This window comes from Camelina sativa, chromosome 7 (genome assembly GCF_000633955.1).
Source record: "Camelina sativa cultivar DH55 chromosome 7, Cs, whole genome shotgun sequence".
Taxonomy (NCBI): Eukaryota; Viridiplantae; Streptophyta; class Magnoliopsida; order Brassicales; family Brassicaceae; genus Camelina; species Camelina sativa.
The window spans coordinates 14,431,055-14,445,061 of NC_025691.1; the positions used below are offsets into that span (position 1 = coordinate 14,431,055).

At 40.6% G+C, this 14,007-nt stretch overlaps 2 protein-coding genes across 2 annotated transcripts; both read right to left on the minus strand.

Moving 5' to 3' along the window:
* On the minus strand, positions 435–3,184 carry LOC104701160 (ubiquitin carboxyl-terminal hydrolase 2-like). The gene is made up of 6 exons (XM_010416806.2): positions 3,021–3,184; positions 2,859–2,900; positions 2,249–2,295; positions 1,731–1,777; positions 1,442–1,544; positions 435–1,356 (listed from the first exon to the last, which is right to left on the minus strand). Exons 2-6 carry the CDS (start codon positions 2,887–2,889, stop codon positions 601–603), a joined length of 984 nt encoding a protein of 327 aa, XP_010415108.1. The 5' UTR covers positions 2,890–2,900; positions 3,021–3,184; the 3' UTR covers positions 435–600.
* On the minus strand, positions 4,027–7,465 carry LOC104701161 (pre-mRNA-splicing factor SLU7-A). Its single transcript, XM_010416807.2, has 10 exons — positions 7,388–7,465; positions 6,641–6,804; positions 6,433–6,545; positions 5,792–6,205; positions 5,541–5,676; positions 5,147–5,446; positions 4,848–5,064; positions 4,573–4,676; positions 4,407–4,475; positions 4,027–4,315 (listed from the first exon to the last, which is right to left on the minus strand). Exons 1-10 carry the CDS (start codon positions 7,401–7,403, stop codon positions 4,238–4,240), a joined length of 1,611 nt encoding a protein of 536 aa, XP_010415109.1. The 5' UTR covers positions 7,404–7,465; the 3' UTR covers positions 4,027–4,237.

Consider the following 14,007-nt stretch of genomic DNA (forward strand, 5'->3'; position numbering starts at 1 on the left):
AGAGGTTCTGACTGCAAACTTAGTCGGAATAAAGGAGAAGATCAGTTGTAGTATCTCGTCGGGTAAAGAGCTGATAATGTCCACACCGTCATCTCCGGTCATTCTGTTTTGGTGGTGATTGACGGATTTAGAAAAAAGAACTACTGTAGTTATATTATAGTTTTTAGTGGACTATACCCAAGTTGGTTATGGACCAAGGCCCAAGTTCTAAATACTTTTATTCAAACAGCCATTTATACACAAACTCTAGCCGGCGGGCACAGTCCAGACATGAAATATAGAGCAGGGGTTGTTAGGGTTATCAAATTGACCACGGGCTGACCTGCAATAACCCACAAGAAAACCGGTATCGCAGCGGGGCGGGCTAAATGCGACCGGTTAGTCTGCATTGACACCCTTAAAACTAACCTTCTTCACCTAGAGAAATTTGGATCAGACCGTAATAAAATCATTGGAAGTCAACTTAATCTAGAGAATCTATTTGTCATGTAACAAAAATTAGAATACAAAAGTCTTTTTAAAGGACGAGAGAGTGTATCGATTTGGTGAGAGAAGAAAAAACAAGTTCCAACACATCGAGAAGTCAAGTGTCTACTTTTCTCAAGTGGAGCTTTCTGTTTTCTGTTTCTTGGCCTTCTCGATAAGAGGTTTCAACTGTTTCTTCTCGGCAAGAAGTTTGAGGAAGTTGAACAAAAACGGAATGTAGTTATGCTTCCTCCTAATGTTCTCCGTTCTCCATTTCATGAACTTCTCTTCCTCCATCACAATCTTATCACTCACAGCCTCAATCCCAATGCTCACTTCACCAATCAACGCGTCTGCTTCGCTTTTGTCCATACCAGTAGCCTGCTGCTGCAACAGCTGTTCCCTCTGCCTTTGAAGCTCCTTGAGTTCCGCCGTGTAGATATCCTTCCTGTTTTTAATGACAGCCAAAAGATTGAACCTAATCTCGCTCTGTGAGTACCTCTCAATCCGTTCTTGGATCACTGGTTGAACCATTTGCAGCCACTCGATACCACTTTGGTCTTTGGGGCATGGACCAAGGCTGATAGGTCCTTCCTTGAGCCCATCAAGCTCGTACAAGACTCCATCCACAGGTATGTAGCTTAGGAAATGGTATACATCATCGTCTTTTGTAGCAGCTTTCTGTTCCTCCGGGACGAATGGCTCAGGCCTTGCGAAACTGTTGTGAGCAGTCCGAATCGCCTCACTGTTATTGATAGCCAAACCCTTAAGATCGGATGGAAAGTTCTTGCTGAATTCTTTCAGCGCTGATAGTTCAGGCCCAATGTCAACCTCTGGAGAGTTCAAGAGGATAGCCAGAATTGCTTGGGTTGCACAAGCATTGTTAATGACCTATAAAATTGGAATTTTGAGACAAAAAAAAATTGAAAAGGTAATACTATTACTCAAATGCTATGCTTGTGTTATCGACACGAACCTGATTTGCGAAAAATAAGTTTGAAACTTGATCTTGGATTGTTGGACGGTCATCTTTTTCCCCAGCTTGCCATTTGAAAAGAAAGATCAGACCATATACAGGCCTACAAGGAAGCCACAGGGTTGATAATCATTCATCAAACAAGGGCATAGCTATAACAGACAAGTAAAAAATCTAACTCAAAGACATTGGGGTTTGTCTCAAAAGAATATTATTTCGACTGCAACAAAAAAAAACGGAGTCCACAAACTTCACAAGGGAATAAATAGTCATGGATGCAACTACTCACCTGAGGTTATTGAGAGAATCTAGATCCAGCGAATACAATTCTTCAACCTACGGGGGAAAAGAGTAAAAATCAAACGGGATGTTCTAAGTGGTAGAAAATGATGCTATTTGCAACATCCAATTCATCTGTTGAGGATTTATTTAAACATGAAAAAGGGACGAGTAAGGATATCAGTATAGTACAGAACAAGCCATGAAATAACAGAGACTAAGGACCTGAGTAAGAAAAATAGTACGAAAGTTCCGATTTTTTTGCTTCAGAATAAAGGAGTAGTAAACTTTAGACTAAAACATAGCAACTTAGAGACAAGAAGCACAATGCCTTTTCTCAACTTCAATTTCATCATCATTCCTATACGTCTACTCCTTAAATTCTTAAAAGACAGACATGACTTGATAATGTTTCCACACATCATGAATAAATTATCACCAACCACACATATAATGCAATGTTATGCATCGCTCTATATACCCCAAAAATGAGAGCTAAACTGGAGGCAATATTAAAGAGTATATTACCTGCACTCCTTTGACTTGCATTTGTTGAATAAGCTCCGTAAATACACCTGAAATTGCATAAATATATACATAAATATAAGCAAAAATACAAAGATGCAACAATCAAGCATACATATGACGTTACCATTATGAAAGACTAACAAGAGCCCACCACAGAATATAACCAGAAACAGACTACAGACAGTAAGAGTATGTAAAAAAACCCTTCAAGAGATCTACACCAAATACCAATATCTTCTTTACTAAATGAACCCAAATATCATCCAAGCCGGATACGAACTATCTACAGGAACTATGAACTCATCATCAGATGCAGCTAAAAATAACCAGTTGAATAATACTCCAGAATCTGGAGATAATCTTCCATGTTTACCAAACCCATACAACACAGACTCCTTCAGATATTCCCACATCTACTCACATCACTAGGAACACAGATTGTACAACTTTACATCAAACAAACAAGATATATAGTAGTAAGCAAAACAAGGATTTAACATTCTAAAGTTCGAATAAACAACTTCAACACAGTGAGAATCAATTCAAGCACAAACCCAAACCCAAAAACCCCATAAAGAGTAATAAAAACACTAAGGAGACACAAACGTACCAGGATCCGACTCAATCGTGCACCAAGACATGACGAAACTACCTGTAAAAATCACGAAGCGATCACTGTATGAGCAAGCGCAACAATACACGGAAAGAGTAGAAGCCTAATACTAGTTCAGACGGAAAATTCGGAGGACAAAGATGAAAACGACGAACTTACTGGAAACGAATCGCCTTGAAACCTTGCTCTAATCGAACTGGAGAGATTTGGGATGCTCAAGATCGCTCTCTATGAATCCAAATTTCGGAATTAGGGTTTAACTTGGCCTGATTTTATTTTTCTTTTAAATAGTCGCCTTGTCGTGTACTCGTGTTTGTTTTCCGGGTTTAGTTTAGTTGGCTCGTGCTACTGTGTGGGGTTAGTAATACTAAATAGTTGGACCTTTTTTTCATATAATATAAGTGAAACACACAAAAATACAATAAATTCTTAGATTACGGTAAAAATAAAAATAAAAACAGAGTTACATTTTCCAATAATTATTGACAAATATTTGTTTTTTTTTAAATGTCGAACAAGAAAAATACAGTAATAATCTATGTTTTTTGTGGGTTACGATATAAATAAAAATAGAGCTAATTTGTCCAATAACCAGAATTGGAGCCAAAATAAACAATATTGCTTTATAAGTTGGCTAATTTCCGAAATGCTCATTACGTTGATCGATAGTTTAGTTTTGGTTCGGTGGTTCATATATACAACTTGGTAGGTTTGGGCCGTTAGTCTAACACACTTGAGCTTAAGTATTTTTTTATAAGTTTTTCTACGATTTCAATTTCTTGATAAATCAGAATTTAAAAAAGTTTTTCTACGTTTTCAATTTCTTCATAAATCAGAATTTAAAATTTTTCTACGTTTTCAATTTCTTGATAAATCAGAATTTGTGTGGCCACAATGGACCGCAAACGTATGCATGGTGATGGTGGTATACGTAACAGGTGGTCAAGCCAGAGTACAAATGGTGGAGAACAAAGGTCAATCCTTGTTCAATGCGGTGGGTCAAACTCAAGTTCTTGTGGTTCCACAGGGCATTGAGGTTGTCAAAACCGCTTGTTAAACAGATTTGAGGTGGACATTTAGTTCAACACTACTCAACGACGTAACATCTTATTTGAGAGCATCACCTACAGATGTGATCAAAGTGGCGTATGAAGAGTCATGGAAGAAGAAGCAAATGAGATATAGTTCAGTCAACTATAAACAGTAATGGCCATGACACCTTCTTCAGGACAGTAACTAAAAGCATTTAAGTACTAGTAGTAGCCAACTTCCACAAAGCTTCAATGCCAAAATACGTACAACACTACTACATGATATAACATAATAAGAGATTTCTCCAGGTTATAAGGTAAAAAAGGGAATGAAGGTAACTTCTTTCAGCCGAGGAAATCTTTCATTGGATCCTCATGGTGAACTCTCTTCATCCTGTAAGCTTCCATCTCTTCCGGAGTCACCTGCAATGATATAACAGATTTTGATTTAAGTCTCAACTAAATCAAGAATATGAATCAACAGAATCTTAAGGTTGGTTCATTAGATCATTACATCGTTGTTGTATTTGACATTGTACTTGCGTTTCCTTTCATCTTTTTCCACCCTCCTACTGAGATCCTCCTGCAAAACAAGAACATAAGAAAATGCGTCAGAGAAATCTCCAGGTCAGAGAAACGTTTTTGCAAGAGAAAATATGAGTGAAACTATTGCTTCTTACCTTTTTAAGAGCATTAGCAAGTGCCTCCTCGTTCAATTCCAAATCTTCAGGAATATCGGTTCCCCATGAGGCCATTCTCTTCTCTTCAACCTTTTTTGGGCTCTCTGATCACCAAATACAAAACCAATGTTACATGTTCAAAAACTTAAAACAACTTAACAAAATATGTATATATAGAAATGGGTGGTCACTAGACATCCCTCAAGAGCAATTTGTCCATCCAATGCAACACGAAAACATAAGAAGTTGGAAGAATAAATAGAGTCTATACATACCTTCAGTGGCTTCTTTGCGAGCAATATTAGCTTTCATCAGATCAAGGGCAGCCTCTGCAGCTTCAATTCCAGCTGAACCCGTGCAGTAACTATTGCGAATCGTCTGTTGGCAACATTTATATCCCCATTGATGATCTTTCCAATATGAGCCCCAGACACTAGTGTGATTGTTAGCATGAACATCTTCTTCATATTTACTCTTTGGCAATATCACCTCCTGTTACACAACAACACCGTATTAAGAATGACATATATTCACACAAGCTGACAATAACTCAAGGAAACCATCAAAACCGTACCTGTCCCTTAATAATCCTCCCAGCTCGGTCATACTCAACCTGTCTTTCGCTCTGCCCAAGCAAAAGTTCCATTGGAATTTCATCTTTTGTAGCTGCATTCCCGTACTTGTCCATGATTGTGTCCTTTGTCTGAGATTTCAGTTTGTCCTTTGCAACCTGAAAACTCTTATAGAGCAATTCAGCTTGGGAGGGAGCAGCTTGCATATGCATGTCCTGTCCCTTGTCAAATGCTTCCCATGAATGGATGTTTAGCTGTTTAAACTCCAAAGCTTGGCCACTGTTTCTATACTGGTTATCTCCCTGGATAGATGATAAGGAAAAAAAAATGGTTGTTATGTAAATATCATCAAAATATAAGATACAACTTCATGATCCATGATGATGAGGAACTTACCAGATAAAATTTGTCATTTGGATCCGCATCTGGAAGAGGGTCTTCACGCATGGATCGAGTTTTAGGGTCATAATGAGCTGAGTTGACGTCAAGATTCAACAAGTATTTTGCAGTATCTTCTCTGATACGCAGATTCCTGAAATTAAGTGAAGGTCACACCATTAGTGCATCAAGTAAAAGAGTCCAGCCAAGAAAACCTCTGCGATGGAGATGAGATATCTTGTAGATGAAGAATAATGACTAGTCCATACCTTACAGTTCCTGTGCTACCACCACCAGTTGTTCGAACACGCTTTTCAACCTTTGCAAAATCCATCTGCCTGCTCTCATCAACCTTGGCTTCATCGACCCTTAAGTCATCTTCTTCTTCATCCCCATCACTGGCTGCATCATCACCTTTTTCGTTATTGTTCTTTTCCTCAAGTTTCTTAAGTTGCTGCTCCTTCAGGTACTTCTTACGCGCATCCTCTTTTGCTTCATAAAGATCTATCACACGATGGTATGTTGAAGGATCATAACCGTTCCATCGATCCCTCTTGCCATCGTAGTCAAGTTCAAAACTCTCAATTTTCTCATCTGGTGCGATGTTCTTGTCTGTGTATTTTGCCCCAACCTTACGAGGCCTATCCATACAAGCTTTTGCAGTATGCGTCATTGCACCACAGCTTCAAAATAAGACAGGCCAAATTAGAGAGTGAATAAATTAAAACAAACACAAGATTTTCCAATCTCTCAAAATAGCCAATTTCTCAAAATTTCAAAGTCAGAGAAATAACATGTTGGGCACAGGAATGTCACAACGATCAAACGAATAAACATTCAAAGGGACTGAATCATAAAGCTAATAACAGAAGTCATGGAAACAGACAGAAAAAAAGAGGGAAGGACATACTTTTGACACGCTCCCTTCCGGTATTTTTCGGCTTGAAAGATCTTTGCACCTCTGTCATACCATGACTTAGTGTAATTAGGATCACTCTTCCATTTCCTTTGATGCTTCAAACTCTGTCAAGACCAACCAACAAAGAGTGTATTCAGTGTGAATGTTCAAAATAAGAAAATTCAGAGAAGCAAGTGAACAAAAGAAGGATTTAGCTTACCGGTTTTTCAGAATTAAGATACCATGGAGCAGATGACATGTACTGCGGGATATGAGGATTAATTTCCTTTCCATCCTCATCTACCTCAGCTGGAGCAAGCCCGGCTTTACGAGCCTCCTCTAATTCAATTTGCTTCCTATGATCTTCCCTAGACTTGAAAGCAACTGCAAAATTCCCAAGATTATATATAAGTCAGAAAACATTCAAAACTCACTAAACAATTAACTCTGCAGAATTCAGCCAAAATAACAAACATCAGAACAATAAGTAGGCATATATCTATTAAATACCATACTGTATCTCACAGATAGAAACAAAGAAACCAAATCAAACTCTTAAAGTACCACAATTTGGAACTAAACATAACTAAAACCAAAACAGAGCGAACTAATGGTACACCAACCCCAGAAACTGTCAGAACCCTAAATTCACAACTAAAACATTACAGAAGTAGATATCAGAACAGCCAAATCGAGAAATTGAAGGCATCGATCACATATGGGGAAAAACTGAATCTCTGATTCAGTAAGTGTCACAAACTGAATCAAATGAAAAGCAAAAAACAGAGATCGATAGAGAACTCGATGATACGGCAACTTCCAAAACAGAAATAACCCTAATTTCATGACAAAAAATTACGAAAGTAGGCTTTCAGAATCGAGATTCTTAAGCGCCAAAGGGAAATTCATAGCCAAATCGAGAGGCTAGCTAAACTAAATCAGAAGAAAAATCAAAGGATTTTGGTACCTGAAGCCGTCGCCATGATTATACGATCGTTAAGCTTTCGACTCTTCTCTGAGGCGAAATCTAAAGGAACGAAAGAAGAAAAGGTTACGGCTTTTATGGTTAAAATCAGGTGATATTGAATGTGTAATCAAATATGGGCCGTCCTAAGGCCCATATTCGGCCCGTTTATTAGTAAACACATCTTTCTTTATTGTAGAGACCCAAACAAAACTTCTACTTATGCAATTTTTGTTTTTCTTTGATCTTTTGCAGTGTTTTGAAATTCAATTCAAAGAGTCAGACAAACCGGACTCAACCATGACCGGATGCATCGAGTTTGTTTTGACAAAAAACCGGGATATAGTTAAAAGTGACTCAATTTTTTATTGATAACAAATTTGGAAGGACGTACCAAATTTGCATGTTTTAGGAGTTTATCGGAAGAGAGAATAACAAGTTTTATATAAATGCAAAAACCTGATAATATGCATCATACTATTTTTTTTCCTTTTTTTTATGTAAAGATGAGAATGAGTAAACGATATTCATATTCCAAAACCCTCCTAATTGCTCTACTTCATTTTCATATTATACCAAATCAAGTTCAACAAAGCTTTGATGAAGTTAATCAGAAGCCATTCTAAAGAAAATTTTAGTTAATTCAAACTTCAGAATTTGAGACCATGAATGGTTGTTAGTTTTTAAATGGGAATTTGGCTGAGAATGCCATTTTGCACAAAAAATTTCTTACAAATGCCAGTTTTATAATTTTCTTCTGCAAAATGCCACTTTCTATGTTTAGGGATGGAGGAAATGACGAAAATATCTATTCATGAAAAGAGGTGAAGAGAAGACGCAGACAAATTCAAAACGGCAACATTAATGATGATGGAACACATATTAATGGCAGGGAAAACAACTATGTTGGTAACATAGTTAGTCCTCAAACACTTCAACAGTGGGAATCAAAACGTCTTCCAAATTGTCGACGGACAACAACCATGCTAATAACATATTTAGTATTTTTGTACAATAATAGACTAATGCATATTATGTTGTAAAAAATGGTCCACCAAAAAGTGGACATCTACCTTAGCTGACGGATCTGGTCCACCAGGGCCACATTATGTCAGTGAGAACGCCATCAACATAACTGCAATGACGACATATTCAGTTGTTGGTTGTAAGTGATAGCATAAAAAATTTGAATAACAATTATGACAATAAAGATGGATGACCAAACTGATATGAACATGTAAATGGCAGACATATATGATAGTGGTGGACATGGTTTTGATGGACATGTATCATGCCTATTTAATCTGGTCCAATCATAAAACAGAAATAAATAACATGGGTGGACATACCTTGGCTATTATAACTGGTCCACCTGATGTAGGACAAGTCTTTTGCATGCATCGTCATCAGACCTGCAATAGGGACATACATGTCAATGGTGGACAACTACTGTCTGTTGAATCTGGTCCACTAAAACGAACAAGTGACATAATTAGAGTGGACCTACCTTGACTGTTGAAACTAATCCATCGGAGGCAGAACATTCCCAATTCTTGCATCGTCATCAGACCTGCATTGGAGACATGTTAAGACAGTGGACTATGGAAATTTTATGTCTGTCATGGACAAATGAAAAGATGTTTGTCTATTAGCAGAGAGAGAATACATTTCCGAGGTGAAGCGAAAGATATAGTCCTTAAAATATAGCAAATAACATAATATGGTCCTCTAAATAAAGCGAAGGACATAATACTTGTGGAAAAAAACTAATATGTTGGATCTGGTCCACCTAAACTACAACCTACAGTGTGGACAAGTTTATACTGATTGTAAAGGACAACAAAATGTAAAGCCAAAGGGATATTAATGACTTAAGAAACCTAGGGAAATAATCGGGGTAGACAAAAATCTTGGATTTTGGATTATGTCCACCGTATCTGCAGACTTGGGATGTAGACAAGTTGTTTAGTTATCAATTGACAAAAAAGGATATGGTCCACAAAATGAGACGAAAGACATAATGTTGGCGGACAACAACCTTATATGTTCGCTCTTGTAACATCCGCGAACCAAAATCCCAGTTCAGAGATTGCATCGGTCGATGCAAAGTTGTTTTCTGCGGATGAGTTTAAGTTAAACGTTGCGTTTTGAGCAAAGGAAAAGGGGAAAAACCCATAAGTCGTTCTTTTGTCTCATTAGACGACTTTGGCCATTTTTGGAGAGAAAAGAGAAGAGAGAAGAGTGTTATTGGTGTTCTTGGTGTTTCCTGTGGATTGGTGGCTTTCTTGGTGAGATCTGATGCCTAGGACGTTGTAGGAGGCTTCTAGAAGTGTTTTTCCTGCGTGTTTAAGGTTCAGGATTTTCTTGGCAAAGGTAAGTGCATGACCATGGCTTATCTAAGCTGGAGATTTCTTTGATCTGCTTGTTATGTGTTGTTAGACTTGTTAGATTGTTATTTGAGATGTTGGGAAGCTTTCTTGTGGCTTGGGATCGAGTTTTGTGGTTGTAGGAACGAAGATCCGACGAGAAGCTTCAGGGAAAAACGATGCTCGGCATTGCATCGGTCGATGCACATTGTGCGTCGGTCGATGCAAATGCGAGGACGACGCGTAAACTCTAGGGTTTTCGTGCTATGTCGAGCATGCGTCGGTCGATGCAATGGGAGCATCGGTCGATGCAACGGTTGATGCAGATCTTGCGTCGGTCGACGCAACCTCCAACTGGTGTCGGTCGATGCATGTTGGTGTCGGTCGATGCTGAGTCCTGGTTTGTTATTGTTGATTGTTGATTGTTTATTGATGGTTAGAGATGTCTCTATTGCTTGTTTGTATAGCTCAGTAGATGGGAGGATTGACTTACTGAGTGTTTATAAAATACTCATGCATTGCAATATGTGTTTGTGGTGCAGGTAAAGACAAAGTGTGATCGTGGAATCAAGGCAATGAAGAGGAGGATGTTCTAGGGACTCGATTGGTTGTTGTCTGGCATTGCTAGGTTGCTAGAGTTGGGTCTTTAGAACTTGCTAGGTTGTTGGTTCTTTGTTTCCTATTGTTTGATATTGGAGTATTGTTATATTCGATTATTGGTTATTAGCTATTGGATTATTGTTTGGATATTAGTATCTGTTATTTCCGTTGTTGGTTGTGCTTGTGGTTAGGTGGCTAGTGGGTATGAGGCCACTATTTGTAGTTTATTATTATTATTATTTATTATTTATTATTTAAAAAAAAACGGGTCAGGTCGTTTCAGTTTGGTNAATGCGAGGACGACGCGTAAACTCTAGGGTTTTCGTGCTATGTCGAGCATGCGTCGGTCGATGCAATGGGAGCATCGGTCGATGCAACGGTTGATGCAGATCTTGCGTCGGTCGACGCAACCTCCAACTGGTGTCGGTCGATGCATGTTGGTGTCGGTCGATGCTGAGTCCTGGTTTGTTATTGTTGATTGTTGATTGTTTATTGATGGTTAGAGATGTCTCTATTGCTTGTTTGTATAGCTCAGTAGATGGGAGGATTGACTTACTGAGTGTTTATAAAATACTCATGCATTGCAATATGTGTTTGTGGTGCAGGTAAAGACAAAGTGTGATCGTGGAATCAAGGCAATGAAGAGGAGGATGTTCTAGGGACTCGATTGGTTGTTGTCTGGCATTGCTAGGTTGCTAGAGTTGGGTCTTTAGAACTTGCTAGGTTGTTGGTTCTTTGTTTCCTATTGTTTGATATTGGAGTATTGTTATATTCGATTATTGGTTATTAGCTATTGGATTATTGTTTGGATATTAGTATCTGTTATTTCCGTTGTTGGTTGTGCTTGTGGTTAGGTGGCTAGTGGGTATGAGGCCACTATTTGTAGTTTATTATTATTATTATTTATTATTTATTATTTAAAAAAAAACGGGTCAGGTCGTTTCAGTTTGGTATCAGAGCCCTTACGGTTCTAGGTTTGGGTTCACTAGGTTCCTGTTGTAATGTTTGGGATTGCATGTCTTGATTGATTATGTGAGTTAGTCAATTGTGTGTGTCATGGAGTCCTAGAACATCCTCTTCGAGCCGAGAGTGTGATTCCACGGTGAGTTTATAATTTTGTGTTATGTTAATTGTGTGCTTAGCCTTCTGTTCATGGTAGTGCAGATGGTTAGAGAGGATGATGTTGCTGGTCGTGGTCGTGTTCATGGACGCGGACGTGGTCGTGGTTGGGGGAGAGCCCCAGTGGTTAGTGAGATTGAGGACCAGAGTGTGACAGCAGTGGGTGTTGGCGAGTCGCAGGGTGCCCAGGGGGATTCTGTGAGTGTGGTCGGAGGGGGCGATGTTGATGCTCCAGTAGCCGGTGATGTTAGGGCCCTAGGTGCGGGTGTTATAGTGGGTGGAGTCCCGGGTGTTGACCTTGCGGGTTTGCTGGCACAGTTGTTAGAGCGGTTACCGCCAGTGACACCGACTCAGGCTCAGGTAGTGCCACCAGTGGTGGCGGAGGAGCGGCAGCCAGTGGCTGCAGATGTGGAGGTCCATTCTCGTTATATCAGCATGCTGACAGAGATGGGTCGTATTTGTACCGAGCGGTTTTCGGGAGGTACAGATCCTACGCTGCAGAGGCGTGGAGGACGAGTGTGGAACGTAACTTCCATACTCTGANTTTGTTTCCTATTGTTTGATATTGGAGTATTGTTATATTCGATTATTGGTTATTAGCTATTGGATTATTGTTTGGATATTAGTATCTGTTATTTCCGTTGTTGGTTGTGCTTGTGGTTAGGTGGCTAGTGGGTATGAGGCCACTATTTGTAGTTTATTATTATTATTATTTATTATTTATTATTTAAAAAAAAACGGGTCAGGTCGTTTCAGTTTGGTATCAGAGCCCTTACGGTTCTAGGTTTGGGTTCACTAGGTTCCTGTTGTAATGTTTGGGATTGCATGTCTTGATTGATTATGTGAGTTAGTCAATTGTGTGTGTCATGGAGTCCTAGAACATCCTCTTCGAGCCGAGAGTGTGATTCCACGGTGAGTTTATAATTTTGTGTTATGTTAATTGTGTGCTTAGCCTTCTGTTCATGGTAGTGCAGATGGTTAGAGAGGATGATGTTGCTGGTCGTGGTCGTGTTCATGGACGCGGACGTGGTCGTGGTTGGGGGAGAGCCCCAGTGGTTAGTGAGATTGAGGACCAGAGTGTGACAGCAGTGGGTGTTGGCGAGTCGCAGGGTGCCCAGGGGGATTCTGTGAGTGTGGTCGGAGGGGGCGATGTTGATGCTCCAGTAGCCGGTGATGTTAGGGCCCTAGGTGCGGGTGTTATAGTGGGTGGAGTCCCGGGTGTTGACCTTGCGGGTTTGCTGGCACAGTTGTTAGAGCGGTTACCGCCAGTGACACCGACTCAGGCTCAGGTAGTGCCACCAGTGGTGGCGGAGGAGCGGCAGCCAGTGGCTGCAGATGTGGAGGTCCATTCTCGTTATATCAGCATGCTGACAGAGATGGGTCGTATTTGTACCGAGCGGTTTTCGGGAGGTACAGATCCTACGCTGCAGAGGCGTGGAGGACGAGTGTGGAACGTAACTTCCATACTCTGAGATGTCCTGAGGAGTTTTGGGTGGACATTGAGGTCCACCATTTGACTAGTGATGCTCAGTTGTGGTGGAGTTCTGTGGCAGCCATGAGAGTGCAGAGGGAGATGTCTTGGGCTGACTTCTTCTTGGAGTTCAACCGCAAGTATTTCCCTAGAGAGGCACTGGATAGGTTGGAGGTGCAGTTCTTTCAGCTAGCTCAGGGAACTCGGTCAGTGCAGGAGCTTGACTTGGAGTTCAGTCGACTTCTGAGGTATGGGGTTCGGGATATGGAGTCTGAGGAGGCTCAGATCAGGAGGTTTTTGAGGGCCCTACGTGATGATTTGAGGGTTCACTGTAGAGGGTGGATATCCGGGCACAGTCAGTGGCAGCTAGCCCAGTAGTCCATCCAAGCAAGGCTCAACATCAGGGAGGTTCTAGCAGGGGCGGTAAGCCTGCGCAGGGAACCAAGAGGAGATGGGAGGCTACGCAGAGGCCGGGTGGTCCGAGTTGCTTCGGGTGCGGAGGCAAGGATCACAAGGTTGCTAGCTATCCCAAGAGGAGTGTTCCAACGGCAGCAGATCATGTGTGCTATCATTGCAGGGAGCCAGGGCACATCAGGCTCTATTGTCCCAAGTTGCAGCTGGTAGCAGTGGCAGCAGTGCAGCAAATGCAGCCTGGAGGGCAGCAGGTGGCACAGATTGAGCAGGCGCTACGGGGTTACACGACTGTAGAGACTGGTGGAACCAGTGCCAGGGCGATCACATGTATAATTTTGGTACTTAATCTTTGTGAATTCTTAGTAAAATCAGATTTTATGTTGTCCTGTGATAAAGTGTTAGGTTCTCAACACATGAGGCTTGTGTACGAACCTTGTTGGTGGGCGGGTTTAAGTCCCATGTTATGTTTGATTCTGGAGCTTCTCATAGCTTCATTACCTCGGAGTGTGCAGAGAGTGCAGATATCGTGGGAGATCCCGGAGAGCGTACAAGAGTTGTCAGAGTTGCTGGAGGCAGGTTTCTGAGGGTCATTGGTAGAGCGAGGGGTATCGATATTCAGATCGCGGGAGAGTCTTGGCCTGTGGATTTGCTTA